The sequence below is a fragment of the Schistocerca cancellata genome, chromosome 7 (assembly GCF_023864275.1).
Source record: "Schistocerca cancellata isolate TAMUIC-IGC-003103 chromosome 7, iqSchCanc2.1, whole genome shotgun sequence".
Classification (NCBI taxonomy): Eukaryota; Metazoa; Arthropoda; class Insecta; order Orthoptera; family Acrididae; genus Schistocerca; species Schistocerca cancellata.
The window spans coordinates 343,916,207-343,933,283 of record NC_064632.1 but is presented as its reverse complement, the minus strand read 5'-3'; the positions used below and the strand labels follow the sequence as shown (position 1 = coordinate 343,933,283).

At 36.4% G+C, this 17,077-nt stretch overlaps 1 protein-coding gene across 2 annotated transcripts in view; it reads left to right on the top strand.

Moving 5' to 3' along the window:
* LOC126091842 (exportin-1) overlaps nucleotides 1–12,248 on the top strand; it is a 147,549-nt gene extending 135,301 nt beyond the window's left edge. For both annotated transcript variants that reach the window (XM_049907097.1, XM_049907098.1), the window contains exons 19-20: nucleotides 8,428–8,678; nucleotides 9,810–12,248. In XM_049907097.1, the coding sequence (XP_049763054.1) occupies nucleotides 8,428–8,678; nucleotides 9,810–9,956 (398 nt within the window). In that variant the 3' untranslated portion in view covers nucleotides 9,957–12,248. The remainder of the gene's footprint in view (nucleotides 1–8,427; nucleotides 8,679–9,809) is intronic.
* Nucleotides 12,249–17,077: the final 4,829 nt, after the last annotated feature.

Below are 17,077 nucleotides of genomic sequence, written 5' to 3'. Positions count from 1 at the left end.
CTTTCAATAAGTTCTTTAATTTTAATCTGGAGCCAAGCTATTCAGCTTTTTATTTCGTTTCCCCTAGATTCCTAAACAAATCGTTAAGCTTGGTTTGAGTAAACAATTTGGGCTCTAAACTTTCTCTAATACAATGGAATTCATAATCATCTGGTCCATCTAAATCACATTGTACGTCAGGAAATACTTCCGTTGGAATAAAATTTAAATCATCTGGTGGTTCAGGAACCAGCAAATCTACACCATGCCCTACTGGCCGGATGGCGGGTGGAAGGTTGGGTAGCTTATTACCTTCTTGTTTTTTTTTTTTTTTTTTTTTTTTAATTATGACCAGTAATATCAACACTGCAAAACTAGCAATCATCAGAATGATTTCTTGGCTTCCTCCATATCATAGGAACAACAAATATAAAGGCTTTTTCCTCCTGTTTGGACCATTTTCTCAGATTTTCAACACGCACATAAAATACCTTATGTGGCGCCCGAGATTTATGTTGATGACCAAGTTTAGATCCAAAGTATGATAGATAAACCTTTTTCACAAAGTCTGTAATGTTTCTTTGATGTTTTTTGAATCACAAATTCACCACAAACATAAAAAAAACTGCCAACGAAGTTTTTATAACCACAATTACATTGTACTGAGCACATGAACAGGAAATGGGAAAGTTAGGTTAGGTTGACAGTAAACAAAACACCATCTGTTAACACAAAAATAGAATTGACACTTTTTTTTTCCAGCAAATGTTTTTCGGCAGTGCTACCAATGTCATCTACATTCATTACACCTCGTTTTTTAATAATTTTAACTATATAAAAGCTGTTAAATTCTTTAAGTTACTTAATTTAATACATTTAACTGTAAAATGTGAAGAAATGGAGGGTGATACAGTTTTTTAAGTATCATATTTGGATTTCCCACCCTAAAAAACATAAGAATAAGGTATTTTCAGCAAAAAGTTTTTCCATCATTGGCCTGTGTTATTAAAACCAAAGAGCAATACCTACCCTGATTTAGTGGTGATGGCAACAGTAAAACAGGTTATTAAAAAAAAATATTTAAAAATGGCGCACTATTACATGTAATAAAGCAATAGATAATTGTACATAAGGATATTCATTTAAAAACTACTAACTGCATATTTACAAGTCTGTCATATTTTGCTGTATTGATTACGAAGAAAAATAGCTACCAGAATTTTTTAAAACTGTGATTTGGAAGGATGAATGCACATGATATTGGGCAATGAAATATTGAGTAGAAAGTTTATCAGTTAAGGAACTTCCGTTGCATGACGACACAAGTTTTGGAGCAGTGATATGTTGTTTGTATTTTCTTTTTAGCTGATTAAATTTGTTGTTTTTAGGTAGCTATATTGCTCTAGTAAATATTTTGGGAACAACAAAAATAAGTCATTAGCAATTTACAGACCATGAATCAAGAAGAATGCATAAGAAATAAAAGACAGGCGAGTAATCATCTTCTGGCACTCCACAGCAGATAGAAATTAGCCAATTAGTGGATGTAACACAAATGGAGTCCATGAAGTGTGTATGGTCATTTACTGTTCCGTATGTAATGTTTTTTATTAATAATGTGTCCTAAAGGGAAAGTACCAGAGTTCCAAGTGCTAATAGAAAGCACTGATGCTCAAATCGTTATAGGCACTAAAAGCCGGATATAAGCTTAGCTGAAATTTTTGCGAAGAACCTAAAGGTGTTCCGAAAGGATTGGCTAAACACGGTTGGCGGTGGCGTGTTTGTTGCTGTTAGAAGTAGTTTAACTTGTCGCGAAATTGAAGTAGATACTATGTTGGCAACCAGAATAAAATAATAATTGGATCCTTTTACTGACCCCCTTAATTCCGATGATACAGTTGTTGAAACGTTCAAAGAAACCTCGAGTTTGATTTCAAACACGTACCCGACTCATATGGTAATAGTTGGTGATGTCTTTAATTTACCTTCGATATGTTGGCGAAAGTACATGTTTAATCCCAGAGGTACGCATAAAATATCATCCAAAATTGTGCTAAACACATTCTTTGAAAGTTATTTCAAGTAGGTAGTTCATGAGCCCACGCGAATAGTAAACGGTTGTGAAAACACACTCGACCTCTCGGCAACAAATAATCCTGAGTTAATAACAAGCATCAAAACTGATACAGGGATTAGTGAACACAGGGTTGTCGTAGTGAGATTGAATATTGTAATCCCCAAATTCTCCAAAAATAAGCAAAAATATGCCTACTCAAAACAAGAAATAAAAATTTAATGAAAGTGTAGACCAGATGTGGCTTGAATTCAAAGAAATAGTATCGGCAGCAATTGAGATTTGTACCAAATAAATTAACAGACAACAGAGCTGATCCTCCTTAGTACACAAAACAGGTCACGGGCTGAAATAATGAAACAAACATGCCAGATTTAAACAGACGCAAAATCCCCAAGATTGCCGATCTTTTACAGAAGCTCGAAATTTAGCACGGACTTCAATGCGAGATGCTTATAACAGTTTCCACAACGAAACTTTGTCTCAAAACCTGGCAGAAAATCCAAAGAGATTCTGGTCGTATGTGACGTATGTTAGCAGCAAGAAACAATCAATGCCTCCTTTGTGCAATAACAATGGAGATACTATTGAAGACAGTGCTTCCAAAACAGAGTTACTAAACACAGCCTTCCGAAATGTTTTCACAAAAGAAGGCTAAGTAAATATCCTCGGAGTAGTGAAGCAACTTAAATCACTTAAAAAAAGCAAGTCTTCTGGTCCAGACTGTATACCAGTTAGGTTCCTTTTGGAGCATGCTGATGCATTACCTCCATACCTAACAATCATATACAACCATTCACAACCATTCACTCGACGAAAGATCCATTACCAAAGACTGGGATGTTGCACAGGTCACACCAATATTCAAGAAAGGTAGTAGGAGTAATCCACTAAATTGCAGGCCCATATCGTTAATGTAGATATGCAGCAGGAATTTTTAACATATATTGTGTTCAAACATTATGAATTACCTCAAAGAAAACTACTGTCACACAGTCAACATGGGGTTAGAAAACATTGTTCCTGTGAAACACAACTAGCTCCTTATTCACATGAAGTGTTGAGCGCTATTGACAAGGGATTTCAGATCGATTCCATATTTCTGGCTTTCCGGAAGACTTTTGATACTGTTCCACACAAGCAGCTTGTAGTGAAATTGCGTGCTTATGGAATATCATCTCAGATGTGTGACTGGATTTGTGATTTCCTGTCAGAGAGGTCACAGTTTGTAGTAATTGACGGAAAGTCATTGAGTAAAACAGAAGTTATTTCTGGCATTCCCAAAGGTAGTGTTATAGGCCCTTTGCTGTTCCTTATCTATATAAACGATTTGGGAGACAATCTGAGCAGCCGTCTTAGGCTGTTTGCAGATGACACTGTCATTTATCGACTAATAAAGTCATCTGAAGAACAAAACAAATTGTAAAACGAATTAGAAAAGATATCTGAATAGTGTGAAAACTGGCAGTTGACCCTAAATAATGAAAAGTGTGAGGTCATCCACATGAGTGCTAAAAGGAATTAAACTAAAAGCCGTAAATTCAATTAAATAACTAGGTATTACAATTACGAACAACTTGAATTGGAAGGAACACACAGAAAATGTTGTGGGGAAGGCTAACCAAAGGCTGCGTTTTATTGGCAGGACGTTTAGAAAATGTAACAGATCTACTAAGGAGACTGCCTACACTAGGTTTGTCCGTCCTCTTTTAGAATACTGCTGCACGGTGTGGGATCCTTACCAGATAGGACTGATGGAGTACATCGAAAAAGAAGGGCAACACATTTTGTATTATCGCAAAATATGGGAGAGAGTGTCACACGTGGGCTGGTCATCATTAAGAGAGAGGCGTTTTTTTGTTGCGAGAGGATCTTCCAATCACCATCTTTCTCCTCCGAGTGCGAAAATATTTTGTTGACACTGACCTACATAGGGAGAAACGATCACTACGATAAAATTAGGGAAATCAGAGCTCGTACGGGAAGATATAGGTGTACGTTCTTTCCGCACACTATACGAGATTGGAATAAATAGAGAATTGTGAACGTGGTTTGATGAACCCTCTGCCAGGCACTTAAATGTGATTTGCAGAGTATCCACGTAGACTATTAGCAAACCCGGCAGTGCTTCACAATTGCTAAAAGTTTATGGGAATTGGACAGAAGTCCTAATCTCGTTCTGCCCCTATCTTTGTCCATCCCCTCCTCCTTCCCCCATTCTGTCTATCCTCCCCTCTCTCTGTCCGTTTCCTCCTCCCCTCTCTCTGTCCGTTTCCTCCTCCACCTCTTTGTCTATCTCCTCTCCCGCCCTCTCTCTGGCCTTGGACCTTGTTTATTGTTATTGCAACGAAACCTTTATTGGTGATTGAAGTCATGTAAAGTGAATGGGAATATGGTTGGTATCACTGGGACACAGAATATGAGAGAGACTTTTCCAGCTGGTGGATTTGTGACGATAGTAGCTTCAGTGACAGTATTTTTTCATAATTTTAATTTGTGAATGGGTAGAAGTACAACATTTTGGACAATTCACATTCCATAGTAGTATTCTAATCATAAGCTGAATAACCTGTGAAAATTACTTTCCTTTTTTCTGTTAAAACAACTGTGAGCAAGAAAACATATCACGCTTTTGGTGCTTTGAAACTGTAATATGAAGAGGAAGAATATATTTGAGAAAAACAGTTTTGCTAATCATGCCCTGCTATCCTAGGGAAAACTGACTGTGAAAAAGTAAATGAAACCACACATTTTCACAGCACAGCACAATGCAGTGCAGAATTTTCTTTCTCACTGTCAGTTTTAACAGAAAACCTACAAATTGTTGTTAAAAATATAGGCTATATCAGTATGAATTTTTTAGAGCTTCATGAAAAAATTGGAAGTAAAGTGGTCAAACACTGATCAAGATTTTTGCTAACAGTGTATCCTTATTGTACAGGGTGTTCCAACAAGGAACCAATTCGTCGTTCATTACAGACACACTATGAAAGAAAGAAACACAATGCAATACTGGATAGTGGAAGGTTCAGAGTTTTATGTTCGCACAGGCACTGTACCATACACTCAACATGAGCATGATGCATTGCTTGAGGAACATCAGAATGGTAGTCCATTTCATTCCACACTTTGAATCAACAGATCCCTGTTTATTGAATGATCAGCTTCAATAATTCGATTTTCCAGCTCTTGAAGACTAGCTGCCGTAAGTGGGATTAAGATCCTGTGTTTCATGTACACCCACAGAAAAAAAATCATAATGTGTGAGCACTGGTGACCTGGCAGCCCAAAAGCAATGAACAATATCTTGTTGTACACTTCTCCCAAACCACTATTATGGGATGATGATGGTGTTAAGAGAACGCCACACCTCAAAGTGAAACCAAGATAGGGTGCTTTCATGCATAAATGGAATACTGGAATCTTCGTGGTAGTGGCAGAGTTAGTCGTTTCCTCATGTTCAGGTATTACATTCCTGTCACAGTTTCCTCCACAAAAAAAAGAAAGGTCAATAAACTTTGTGAATAAAAAGGCTTAAAACACATTCAGTTTCGGTGAGTCTCCTTGATGTTTGTCGACGACACCAGGATTTTGTGATGCCCCCAAACCCTTACATTATAGCAGTTTACTTTATACATTAGATGAAATATCGATTTGTCCAAAAAGGTGAAGTTATTCAGAAAAAAGTGTCCTCTACCATATACCGGAAAATTGAAATGTGGAATTCGTACCTTCTGTTATGGTTGCTGGGATTCAGTAACTGCAACTTGTAAGGCTTCATATGCAGGCGTTATTTTGGAACACACCATGCTTTTATCTGAGGATGTTGAAGTTCCAGGCCTGCCCATCTTGTGGACTTGTGGGAGCTCCATTTGAACGCATCTCAGATACACTCAAAATTTTCATCAGGTGTGCGTAGCTGACCAGTGCTCTTTCCTTTGCATGTGCAAGCAGCTTCCAAGAATTCTGTATACAAGTCATAAATCTGTTTGTGGAGATGCAACTTCTTGCTGAATCAGTGACAGAATGCACGCTGCACTTGAACACTCTATTAACTTTGTGCAAATTCCAAAACACAAAGGATTTCTCTTGTGATGTAGTTGCCATTTTGCTACAAACAGCAGCACAGCTGTGTCAACTCTCAGAATCTTCATCTACAGTGAAATGCACAATGAATTTTTATCTTCTGTCTCAGGATTTCTATAACAATGTTTCCCCTTTATATATTGCATATATATTTAAAAAATATGTAGCTCATATCCATCCAAACATTTATTAGAAAATCGTGAAAAATTTGAATTAATCAGTCAAGAACTTTGAGATGTGTGCTAAATAAGTTTACCCTTCATGTATTACATATGTAAATTTGTATATTAGATATATTTAAAAAATATGTGTTCCATGGCCATCCGAGTGTTTGTTTGAGCGATATGTATAAATTTCATATAAATTGGTCAAGAACTTTTTGAGAGTTTTGATAAACAGCTTGTTTTTATGTAAGTATAGACCGTAACAAGTCACACTTCTTAAAAATTGTATAGTGTGACTGATTATAGCAATTTTTATTTTCAATTTAGACTATGATACTTCAAAAACAGGCTTGTCAGATACCTCGTACTGTGTGGTGGCTGTCCACAATGGAATGAACTCTTCCCCCAACCCCTTATTCTGTCACCATGTCTCTGTTGCAGTCAGACTTCTGTCCTTTCCTGGGGAGGAAATTTGCAAAACCATGGATCCAAATCATATTGTACTCTGTTTTACATTTTCAGTTCTAAGAGGCTATTTTTATGTTGTACAAACTCTTCTCACCTTTTACTGAGAATGTGGTGATAGAATACTCAGCTCATTCAGCAGGCTGGTATTGATTGACCAACATTTGATTTGTCTTCCTTTTGTCTCTTTCATTGTTTTACAATTTTTATTAGTTCATATTATTGCTCATTTTGATTAATTTATTGTGATATACATCTCAAGTTGATGAATGGTAATAATCTGTTCAGATGGTTTACAGGAATGTGACTAGGTAGAGTCATCCAAATCAGTGTATTGAGTAAACCTCCTCATCATTATCAAGTGCTGTTGAGAAGATTATCCATTGAAACAAGACTGATTTGCACTATTTTACGTAACTGTATTTCAATAACTATTTAATGTATACACTGGGAAAAGCTTAAAAGTTAAAGAATCTGTTGGCTGTGGGTTTTGGAAGAAGTCTTGTTCATAGTTTGCTTAGTCTTATACGTGCTTTCTCCAGTTAATCTGTTTGCAGCTGTTTTCTGCCTAGTTGGATTTATCTTGCCAAATTGCTCCAGATAGATGCTTCCAGATATTTAATAATTGACTTATTCTACTGTTTGATAATGGTTTGCTTTCAAAATATGGGGTATTAAGGATGGTTTAGGCATTACATTCATTCAACTATTTAAGTATGAGTGCTTTGATTTCAATGTCATGTGGCTAAAAGACAACAACAGTAGTTTTGCTGTAGTTGAGTATGTGCCATGAGAAATTGAAACATGTGAGAAAGATATTGAAAATCATCAGTTGAGGTGAGATTTGTTTAACTTTCTGATGGCTCTGAAAGATTTTTAGAAATCAAGTTCTTTGGTTCATTTGTAACTATTAAAGGAATGACAGGTGAGTGTTTTGAGTTTATCAAGAGATTGTTATTGTTATTAGAATAAGAGAAGTTACTTATTCTTGTGTGTTTTAAATCCCAGCATATTTATTGAGGGGCTGAAATGCACAGACAAAACACTGCAGGGTGTAGTATGAAGGCTTTCACGACCAGATGACATATCTTCTGGTGAACCTTTCGGGATGTAAGGTCGTGGTCCATGAAACTCTTCAGCTCCTAACGTTTCGTCCAGAGCTGCGCTGGACATCTTCAGAAGGGTGTGCCTCCTCCGGTGAGTCTTGCCGACTCGAGTCGGCATGCTGGAGTCGGCATGCTGGATTCATGGACCACGACCTTACATCCCGGAAGGTTCACCAGAAGATACTGCAGGGTGTGCTTTTGATACTTTTATGCTACACAATAAACTATTACATACAAACATTCTGCATACCACAGAAGGCTTTTGTTTCAAACTGCTGCTATATGTAAGTTAAGTAGGTGTAGCATGGTTTTTTCCCTGTATTCTAAATACGGGAGCATGCTTTTTTCAGTACCTGCATCACTTCAAGCAGATTTCCCACTGCTATACAAAATTTTACGAAGGGGAGTATTTCTAAGAATGGCGACCTTGGCACTTAGTTAAGTACAAAAATCACAATGAAAGTTACCTTAATCATTAGGTTGTCAAGAGAGCTTTTCAAAACCAAGCACAATTGTAATTTATTGATACAGTATTATTGTGGTCTAATTTCAGGTCTGAATATGCATGCAACTATTTTGGCCTATATGTTTACCCTAGTGGAGATGGGGCGGATCACTGTGCCCCTTGGAAATTCACCAGATAATGTGCTTGTTGTTCAGGAGTTTGTTGCAAGTCTTCTTCGCGCAGCATTCCCACACCTAACGGATAATCAAATAAAGATAACTGTGCAGGGGCTTTTTAACCTTGATCAAGACATACCAGCATTCAAAGAACATCTGAGAGACTTCCTTGTACAAATTAGGGTAAGTATTATGCTAATTATTTCCAATAATAAATACATGCACAATATTATGTGCTTTGCTTGATGAAAATTGAATGTATAAAGCTTATTGTTTGCGGGGAAAAAAGTTACACCTTACCAGCTTGCAATGAGATAAGTGTTAAGAAATTCATGTTATAATTGTATAAGATTTTCTTTGATTTTCAAACATTGCCATGTAAGATTTTTGAGATCTTACTTTTGTCTTTTATCTGTAGCTATTGAGTACATAAGTCCAAGTCATGTTCGTTTCCATTTTGCTCAGTACACAGAAGTATTTCTATCCAGTTCTGCAAAAGTACTATCAGTTTTCTGTGTGTTAGTGTTATTTTTTAGTGGTATCTTAAACAAATTTATGTTTTTATCCTTCTTGATTTGTCATTATTTTATCATCCACAGTCTTTACCAGTTCAACTGTTATCAGAGTAATTCCTACAAATGTAACTACTACTGCCTAGCATAGCAGTTACTCAACCTGCTAACTTTGGTTTAAGTAACCTATGTTGTATTACTTCATTGCTGTAGCTTCTTCTAAACGTCTCTTCTTATGAACTGATATCTGTTCATGGTACTGGGATATCTTTAATGTGAAAACATGATATGTGACTATAGGTGTCTGCAAGAAGGGGTTCTTCCCCTCCCCCAACCTGCAGCCCAGAAGCTGGATTATAATAGAGTTTTCATTCATTATAGCATTCTCATACACTTCCAGAAGAGAAGTTCTCTAGGATATAATAAGTTTTTTGTGGCATCTGTAAAATTTAGTTCTTGCGAAATGACATGCTTTGAAACTGAACAATTCATTTATATAAAAAAAAAATTGCAATTTTACAGTGTTTCCCCACACCCTGGATAAATTTCTGCAGACACGACTCTTTTCTGTGACTTGATCTCATATTTGGTATTTGTATTACATTGCATCTACAATGAGTAACAAGGAAGAGTAGCAACCTGCCCCACCTTATTTCTCATTATGACATTCATGCAGCCTCAACTCTCTTTTCTTAGCAGTGTACAAATAATGTATGCACATATCATTAATAGCTGTTTATTACTCAACTAACTCCATAAAGCACCAGTTTGTTAACTACTAATTTTTCATATTTACTTGCAGGAATACACAGGTGAAGACGATTCAGATTTGTTCCTAGAAGAACGAGAAGCAGCTTTGCTCCAGGCCCAGGAAGAAAAGAGGCGAATTCAGATGTCAGTTCCTGGCATTTTAAATCCTCATGAAATGCCAGAAGAGATGCAGGACTGAAGAAGTCTGCAATCTAAGTAGGCTGAAGTGTAATACGAGCGAAATATAAACTATCAGTAGATTTAAAAAGAAAAATGATTGTGCTTTTTGGCATTTGATAGGACCAATGGAAAGGGAAAACAAAGGAAACTATTAGTTCAGTGTTCAGTGAAATATTTGAAAAGCTAGGTAATCTGTCAAGTTGCTGATGTTTTGTAAGAAGCTGGCCATTCCATGTATCTCAGCCTTGAAATGGAGGTTATGTAATAAGTTTGCCCATTATATCATTAGCTTGAACAAGCTTTTGCTTTTGGTCAACATCTCATTGTGGCATGAAAAGAAGCTCCTTTGTGGCAATACAAATATTTTTGTATGTAGTGAAACCTCCAAAAATTATAGTCTGTATTTGTAATGTGTGTGTATTCACAGTTACATTTATCAGCTTGTCCATCTTTTTGAAGGCCATTGGTTTTACCAGGTTATAAGTCTGAAATGAAAACCGTGAACTCTCAACCCATCTCATTTACAGCTAGCACTCAGTGTTGTTTTCCGTTATTTATTTCTCATAAAATTTTCCCAGTAAAACTAAGAGCCAGCGGATTATTTCTTTGACAGATTTTTATGCTGAAATATCTCAGTAACAAATGAGATGATCAGCAAATGACATTTGTTGAGAAAGAATCTTAAGTTGGACTTTAACCATGGATGATTGTAAATGTTGTGAACTTGAAATAATGTGTGAAGGACTAGATTATTGTTTCGTGTTTCTTGTTCATGCTGTATAAATTGCCCTCTGTGAGGAGCAGTGTTGGTGTGTAAACAGTTTCATCTATGGACACTTGTGAATTCAGTGGCTTAGAAACTGTGAAGGTATATAAACATTTGAGTCAGTAACAGTGGTTTGGTATGTGTGCGTGTTCATGATTGCATTCATATGTGAATGGTCTTGTTTTGTATAAATGGTTGTATTTTTATTTTGTCTGTTTTCATTTGTAATTAAGAATGTGTGCTGTTCTCTACAATTCATACACCCTTGTAATGTAGATTTCAGAGGTGATTTTTGAATATGTTTGTTACTTTTGTTCAGTTACCTTATTTCTGAGAGTGGAGAAAATTGCATTTCTGTGACATACAGGCATTTCATTTTTAACATTTTTTAGTGTTACTTTTGTTCCATAGTTATTTAGTTATAATGTTACAGTTAGGTAGCTGAAACTGAAAAAAGAAACCCTAATTCCCATAAATATACTTGAGTACCATGTGTTCACACTGTGCTTAGAGATTAACACTCCAGATATGTTAGGTACTTCTTTGTGTAAAGCTTTAATGAGGATGGTTTGTGTACATTGCAGTTTGTAAATTGTTATGTCAAGACAGTATTTGAAATAATACAAAAGAAATAATATATAGTTCCAACAATCTGTAAATAGGTATGATGTGAAAATGACGCTTTTTTATTTTGTGTTTGCTCTTTCAAGGGTGTTAAAATTTCAGCTTCTCTCCAAGTCATGCGCAAAAGAGAATATAACGCATTGGTTACTGGAAGAATCTATCATATGGAAAAGTTTCCTAGATAGTGTAATTTACTTTTGATGACTGTGTGTGAAGATTGTATGTTGCTGTTGTATAGTGTCCCTGAATGTGTTGATGGATGCAGATTCCTTGTGTAAATCTTTGCTGTTTTTAGAAGGAAAATAATTTTTTTAATCTTTCTTCCTATTTCTTGAAATTCATCTTTTGTTATGTGCTCATGGTAGTTCACTGTTTTAGCAATGGTTGTGAAGGAAGTCTTTAAGTCTGACAGTTTACGAGATTCTTTCATCAACTCTTCATTTGTGAAAGCAACAAGAGTTGCATTTAATGAGCCACATCTGCGTACTTATTTTCCATTATTGACTTTTCTCTCATTTATGCCTTATGATGGATGTTTTAGTGATTAAAATTACTTTGAAAATGTTATCATGAATAGCGATTTTTGGACTAACTTGCTTGGGGTATCAGTTATAGGTTTCATGTAGAGAAACCTATCTGGAAGCAAGGAGAGAGAATTTGGACAGCCGTTGATCATATTTGAGCTAATTTCTGATTGTATGTGTACGCCTTAGTGGAAAAAAGAAGGAAAGTAAGGATAGCACACAGAATGCATGAGAAACTGTTGGACAATTTGAGCAGTTGCTTCAGGTAGCCCTTTGCTTCTGTTCTAAGAAGAAAAGGAATGTTCTGCCCATGTTGCCCAGAGTTTGCGGAGTGTAAGCTTGAATTTGTAGGAAGCTCTTTGTGAGAAATAAGTTAATAAAATTATTTTACAGTTAATCACAATTTTTATCCTTAAGCTTAGAACACTGGTTTCCTGTATCAATCTTCCCTGGTTGCCTGTTTTAATCGAAAGGTTTTTTTTATAACAAAATATGAGCATCAGAACTGTAGACAGCAATAAATTCTTGCTAAGAATTTGTTGTATGCAGCTGAGAGCAGATAACTTAGCTGTGCAGGTTTAGAAGAGGAATTGAATTTTGTGGAGTGTGGCACATTTATACAGGTGTTGAAATCCACTGGAGCAAAAGGAAGTCATTTTGCAGGTGAGTGATGCTAGGCCATTTTTATAGATTACTAGTGAGTCACAGAATTATTTTTCTTTCTTTTGTAATAAGTTTGCTGTTTGGTACAGTGTGACACTGAGTTAAATATTAGATTTAATAAGAATTAATTTTAATATTATACTCACCATCCTATGTTTCAGTTAACATCACCCATTCTTTGGTGAAAATATTATGAATATATATTTTTTACAGACATTGTAATGTATAGCTCACTTACACATACTGGGTGCATTAGTCAGAGAATTGCCAGTATAATTTAAAACCAATCCAAAGCTGGAAATAAATATAAAATTCTGATATTTTGGAACTAAAAGTATATTCTTCACAGAACTGGAGAAAACCAGAGGAATTTTCTTTGTAAGCCATTCTGTGCTTTCTTCCTCTATGTTTCAGTGGAAACACCAGGGTGGTTCTCTTTAAACAAAACAGGTATGTAATAAGAAAGCAATGTGTATTTTCATATGGAGAGGTATGGCTGTTCTGAAGCATACTTGCATAAGTAACAGTTAATTTGTCACTAGCAAGTTATCGTTATTATTATTATCTGTTTCAGTAGTTGAAACTGAAACAACCAAAGAATGTACAGGGGTTAGACGAAAATATGGAAACAGTGCGAGAAATGCAGGCTTGAACATAAATGCAGATGTTAGCTGAGCCTGCAGGTTACAATGTTGTTCTTGGCGACAAACAGCACCTGCGCAATGTCCTCAGTATGTTGCAAGTGTCAGTAATTTTTCACAAGTTTAAAATATTTTGAGACATGAACCTTCTTCAGGAACTTATAAGCTCATTTTTTTCCATATTTGGCACAGTGTGGTACCCGGTGTGTCTCGTAAGAGTCATCAGGCGCTTTTTCTCTGGTGTTTTCTCAGATATTTGCAATTTCATTTTTGCTGTGTGTAGCTGGAGTTGCCCCAAACAATTACTGCTCATGCAACACCCATTGTCAACAGAAAGGGTCAGTTTGATTCTAGGTACAAACAAAATTATTTTTAAATTCGAATGTTATCTGTACATTAGATAGAGAACTCCCAAATTGGTGTAGTCTGATATGTTTTATTGATATATATTAACAGTACTAGTAGAACACGAAGAATTAGCAACTGTCCAGCAACAACTGAGCAGCGCTTCGTGCTTGACGGTAGCAGGAAGCACGGGCCAGGGCAGTGTTGCTGCATGAGTACTACTTATTCTTTGTGTTTAATGTTCCTATTAGTATTTATCTATAAAAAAGTATCACACTAAAATAATTTGGGGACCCTCTATCGAATGGACACGTAAAATTTCTCTTCAAAATTAATTATGTTTGTTACAGGAAATAAACTGATGTTTTCCCTCAGCATCACTTGATTTAATTCAACTTCATTCCACTATATACATGTTTTGCTTTTTTATGTTCATCTTATATCGTCATTACAAGGCACTGTCCATTCCATTCAACTGCTCTTCAAAGGTCTTGTTGTATCTGTCAAAATTACAATGCCATCTACAAACTTAAAAATTTTTTTTCTTGTCCCAGAATTTCAATTCCTACTCCAAATTTTTCTTTGGTTTCCTTTAATGCTTGCTCAACGGGCACATTGAATAATGTTGGGGATAGGCTAGGTCCCTGTCTTACACCATTCTCAGCCACTGCTTCCCTTTCATACTCCTTGACCCTTGTAATGGCCGTCTGGTTTCTGTATAAATTATAAATAGCCTTTTGCTCCCTGTATTTTACCCCTGCTACCTTCAGAATTTCAAAGAGTGTGTTCTAGTTAACATTGTCAGAAATTTTCGCCAAGTCAACAAATGCTGTAAATGTAGGTTTGCCTTTCCATAACCTAGTAAGTCGTAGGGTCAGTGCTCCACATTTCTCCATAATCCGAACTGATCTTCCCCAAGATTGGTTTCTTCCATTTTTTTCCATCCTTCTGCTTCTTCTGTGAAGGAGACTGTGTTAGTATTTTGTGATCATGACTTATTAAATTAATAGTTTGATAATTTCCATCACCAAGTGCTTTCTTTTGAACGGGGTTTATTACATTCTTCTGAAAGTGTGAATGTATTTCATCTGTCTCATACATCTTGTGCACCATATGGAAGCATTTTGTCATGGCTGTCTGTCACAAAGCAGTTCTGACAGAATGTTGTATACTCCTGGGGCTGTGTTTCGACTTACGTCTTTCAGTGCGCTGTCGAATTCTTCTAACAGTACCATATCTTCCAACTCATCTTTATCTACTTCCTCGTTAATTTCTATAATATTGCCTTAAAAGTTTACCTCCCTTGTATACACTCTATACATACTCCTTCCATATTCATCAGATGCTTCTCGTTTCTCCAAATGCCTCCTCAATTTTTCTATCGGTGGTACCTATCTTTCTCCTAGTGAATTCTGAATCCTTAAATTTGTCCTCTAGCCTTTCCTTCTTAGCCATTTTTCACTTCCTGTCACACTCATTTTTTAGACATTTGTATTCCCTTTTGCCTGTTTCATTTGCTCGCTTTTTATATTCGCTCCTTTCATCAATAAATTCAATATCTCTCGTGTTATCCATACTAGTCCTTGTCCTTTTACCTGTTTGATCCTCTGCTGCCTTCCACGTGTCATCTCTCAAAGCTAACCATTCGTCTTGTGGTGTATTCCTTTCCCCTGTTCTAGTCAACAATTGCCTAAAGTTCCCTCTGAAACTCTCAACAATCTCTGGTTCTTTCACCTTATCCAGGTCCCATCACCTTAATATCCTACCTTTTTTAATTTCTTCAGTGTTAATCTACAGTTCATAAACAATGAATTGTAGGTAGAATACACATCTGCCGCTGTAAATGTATTGCATTTTAAAATCTGGTTGTGAAATCCCTGTCTAACATTATATAATCAGTCTGAAACCTCCCATTGTCTTCAGGTCTTTCCCACATATGCAGCCTCCTTTTATGATTCTTAAACAAAGTGTTATTGATAATCAAACTATGCTCTGTACAAAATTTTGCTAGACAGCTTCCTCTTTCATTCTTTTCCCCACCTAAAATTTTCGTTCTCTTCCTTTTCGTACTGTTGAATTCCAGTCCCCGTCACAATTAAATTTTCAGCCCCTTATAACCATCTGAATAGTTTCTTTTATCTCATCATATATTTCTTCAATCTCATCATCATCATCATCATCTGCGTAGCTAGTTGGCATATAAACTTGGTCTACTATGTAAGGTGTGTGCTTCTTTCTATTTTCTAAGCTGTTCATAGTAGCATACCCGCATTCCTATTTTCCATATTCATTATTAAACACACTCCTGTGTTAGCCCTATTTAAGTTTGTTTATAACACTGTATTCACTTGACCAGAAGTCCTGTTCCTCCTGCCACAGAATTTCACTAATTCCCACTATATCTAGCTCCTATCCATTTTCCTTTTTAAGTTTTCTAACCTACGTGTGCAATTAAGGGATCTAACATTCCACACTCCGATCTGTAGATCTCAAGTTTCATTTCGCCTGTTGTCTACATCCTATTGAGTAGTCCACACCCAGAGATCCGAATGGGGGACTATTTTACCTCCAGAATATTTTTCTCAAGAGGATGCCATCCTCGTTTATCCATTCAGTAGAGATGTGTGCCCTCAGGAAAAATTATGGCTGTAATTTCCCCTAGCTTCCGCCGTTTGCAGTACCAGTGCGGCAAGGCCTTTTTGGTTGATCTTACAAGGCCACATCAGTCAATCATCCAGACTGTTGCCATTCCAGCTACTGAAAAGGCTGCTAACTCTTCTTCAGGAACCACATGTATGTCTGGGCTCTCAACAGATACTCTCTATTGTGATTGCATGTATGCTATGACAATCTGTATCACTTGAGACATACAGGCCACTACTCCGATGACAAGATGAAACTGTAACCACAACAGAGCCTAAATAAATTGCACACTTTGCTGTTTAATGTTTAAAGGTGTGTTAAATAGCTGGCACTGTAGGTAAATCAAAAGAAAAAGCTGGGTGCTGTATTTACTGAGCAAAAGTAGGTACAGAAATAAAATTTTCATTAATGTTGTGACAGTTCTGAAGTGATTCTAAACGGATTTTATTTCCACATTTGCTACTGTAGCTCAGATGTGGGTCCACCCATTGTCAGCGGAAAAAAAAGCAGTATGTGGTTGTTAGTAACCATGTATCAGAAAAGATGAAGTAGATTTTACTTGGTGGAAAGATAATAACCAATGTTTTCTAGGAAGCAAAGGTGTTTGCTTTAATTGCTTGCCTTGCAGAGTGCAGGTATTCTTGACCAACTCATTGAATGACAAATGGTTTGTGTGGGGGGTGGGGGGTTGTATTGATGATTGTTTTCTTCAAGACAGTGCGCTTGCCCACTTGAAAATGGGAAACAAAAATCTGAAGTGCAAACTGTGAGAACAGGGTCCCTGTTTATTAGATTTAACATGCTGACTTCCATCTGTTGTCATAAACAGAAAAATTGTTTCTAAAAAAGTGTTTTGAGCCATATGAAGCAGTTGTAAACATTTATTTTGCAGTATTCTGTGAAATGCATTTCAGGGTCAAATATTCCCAAAACA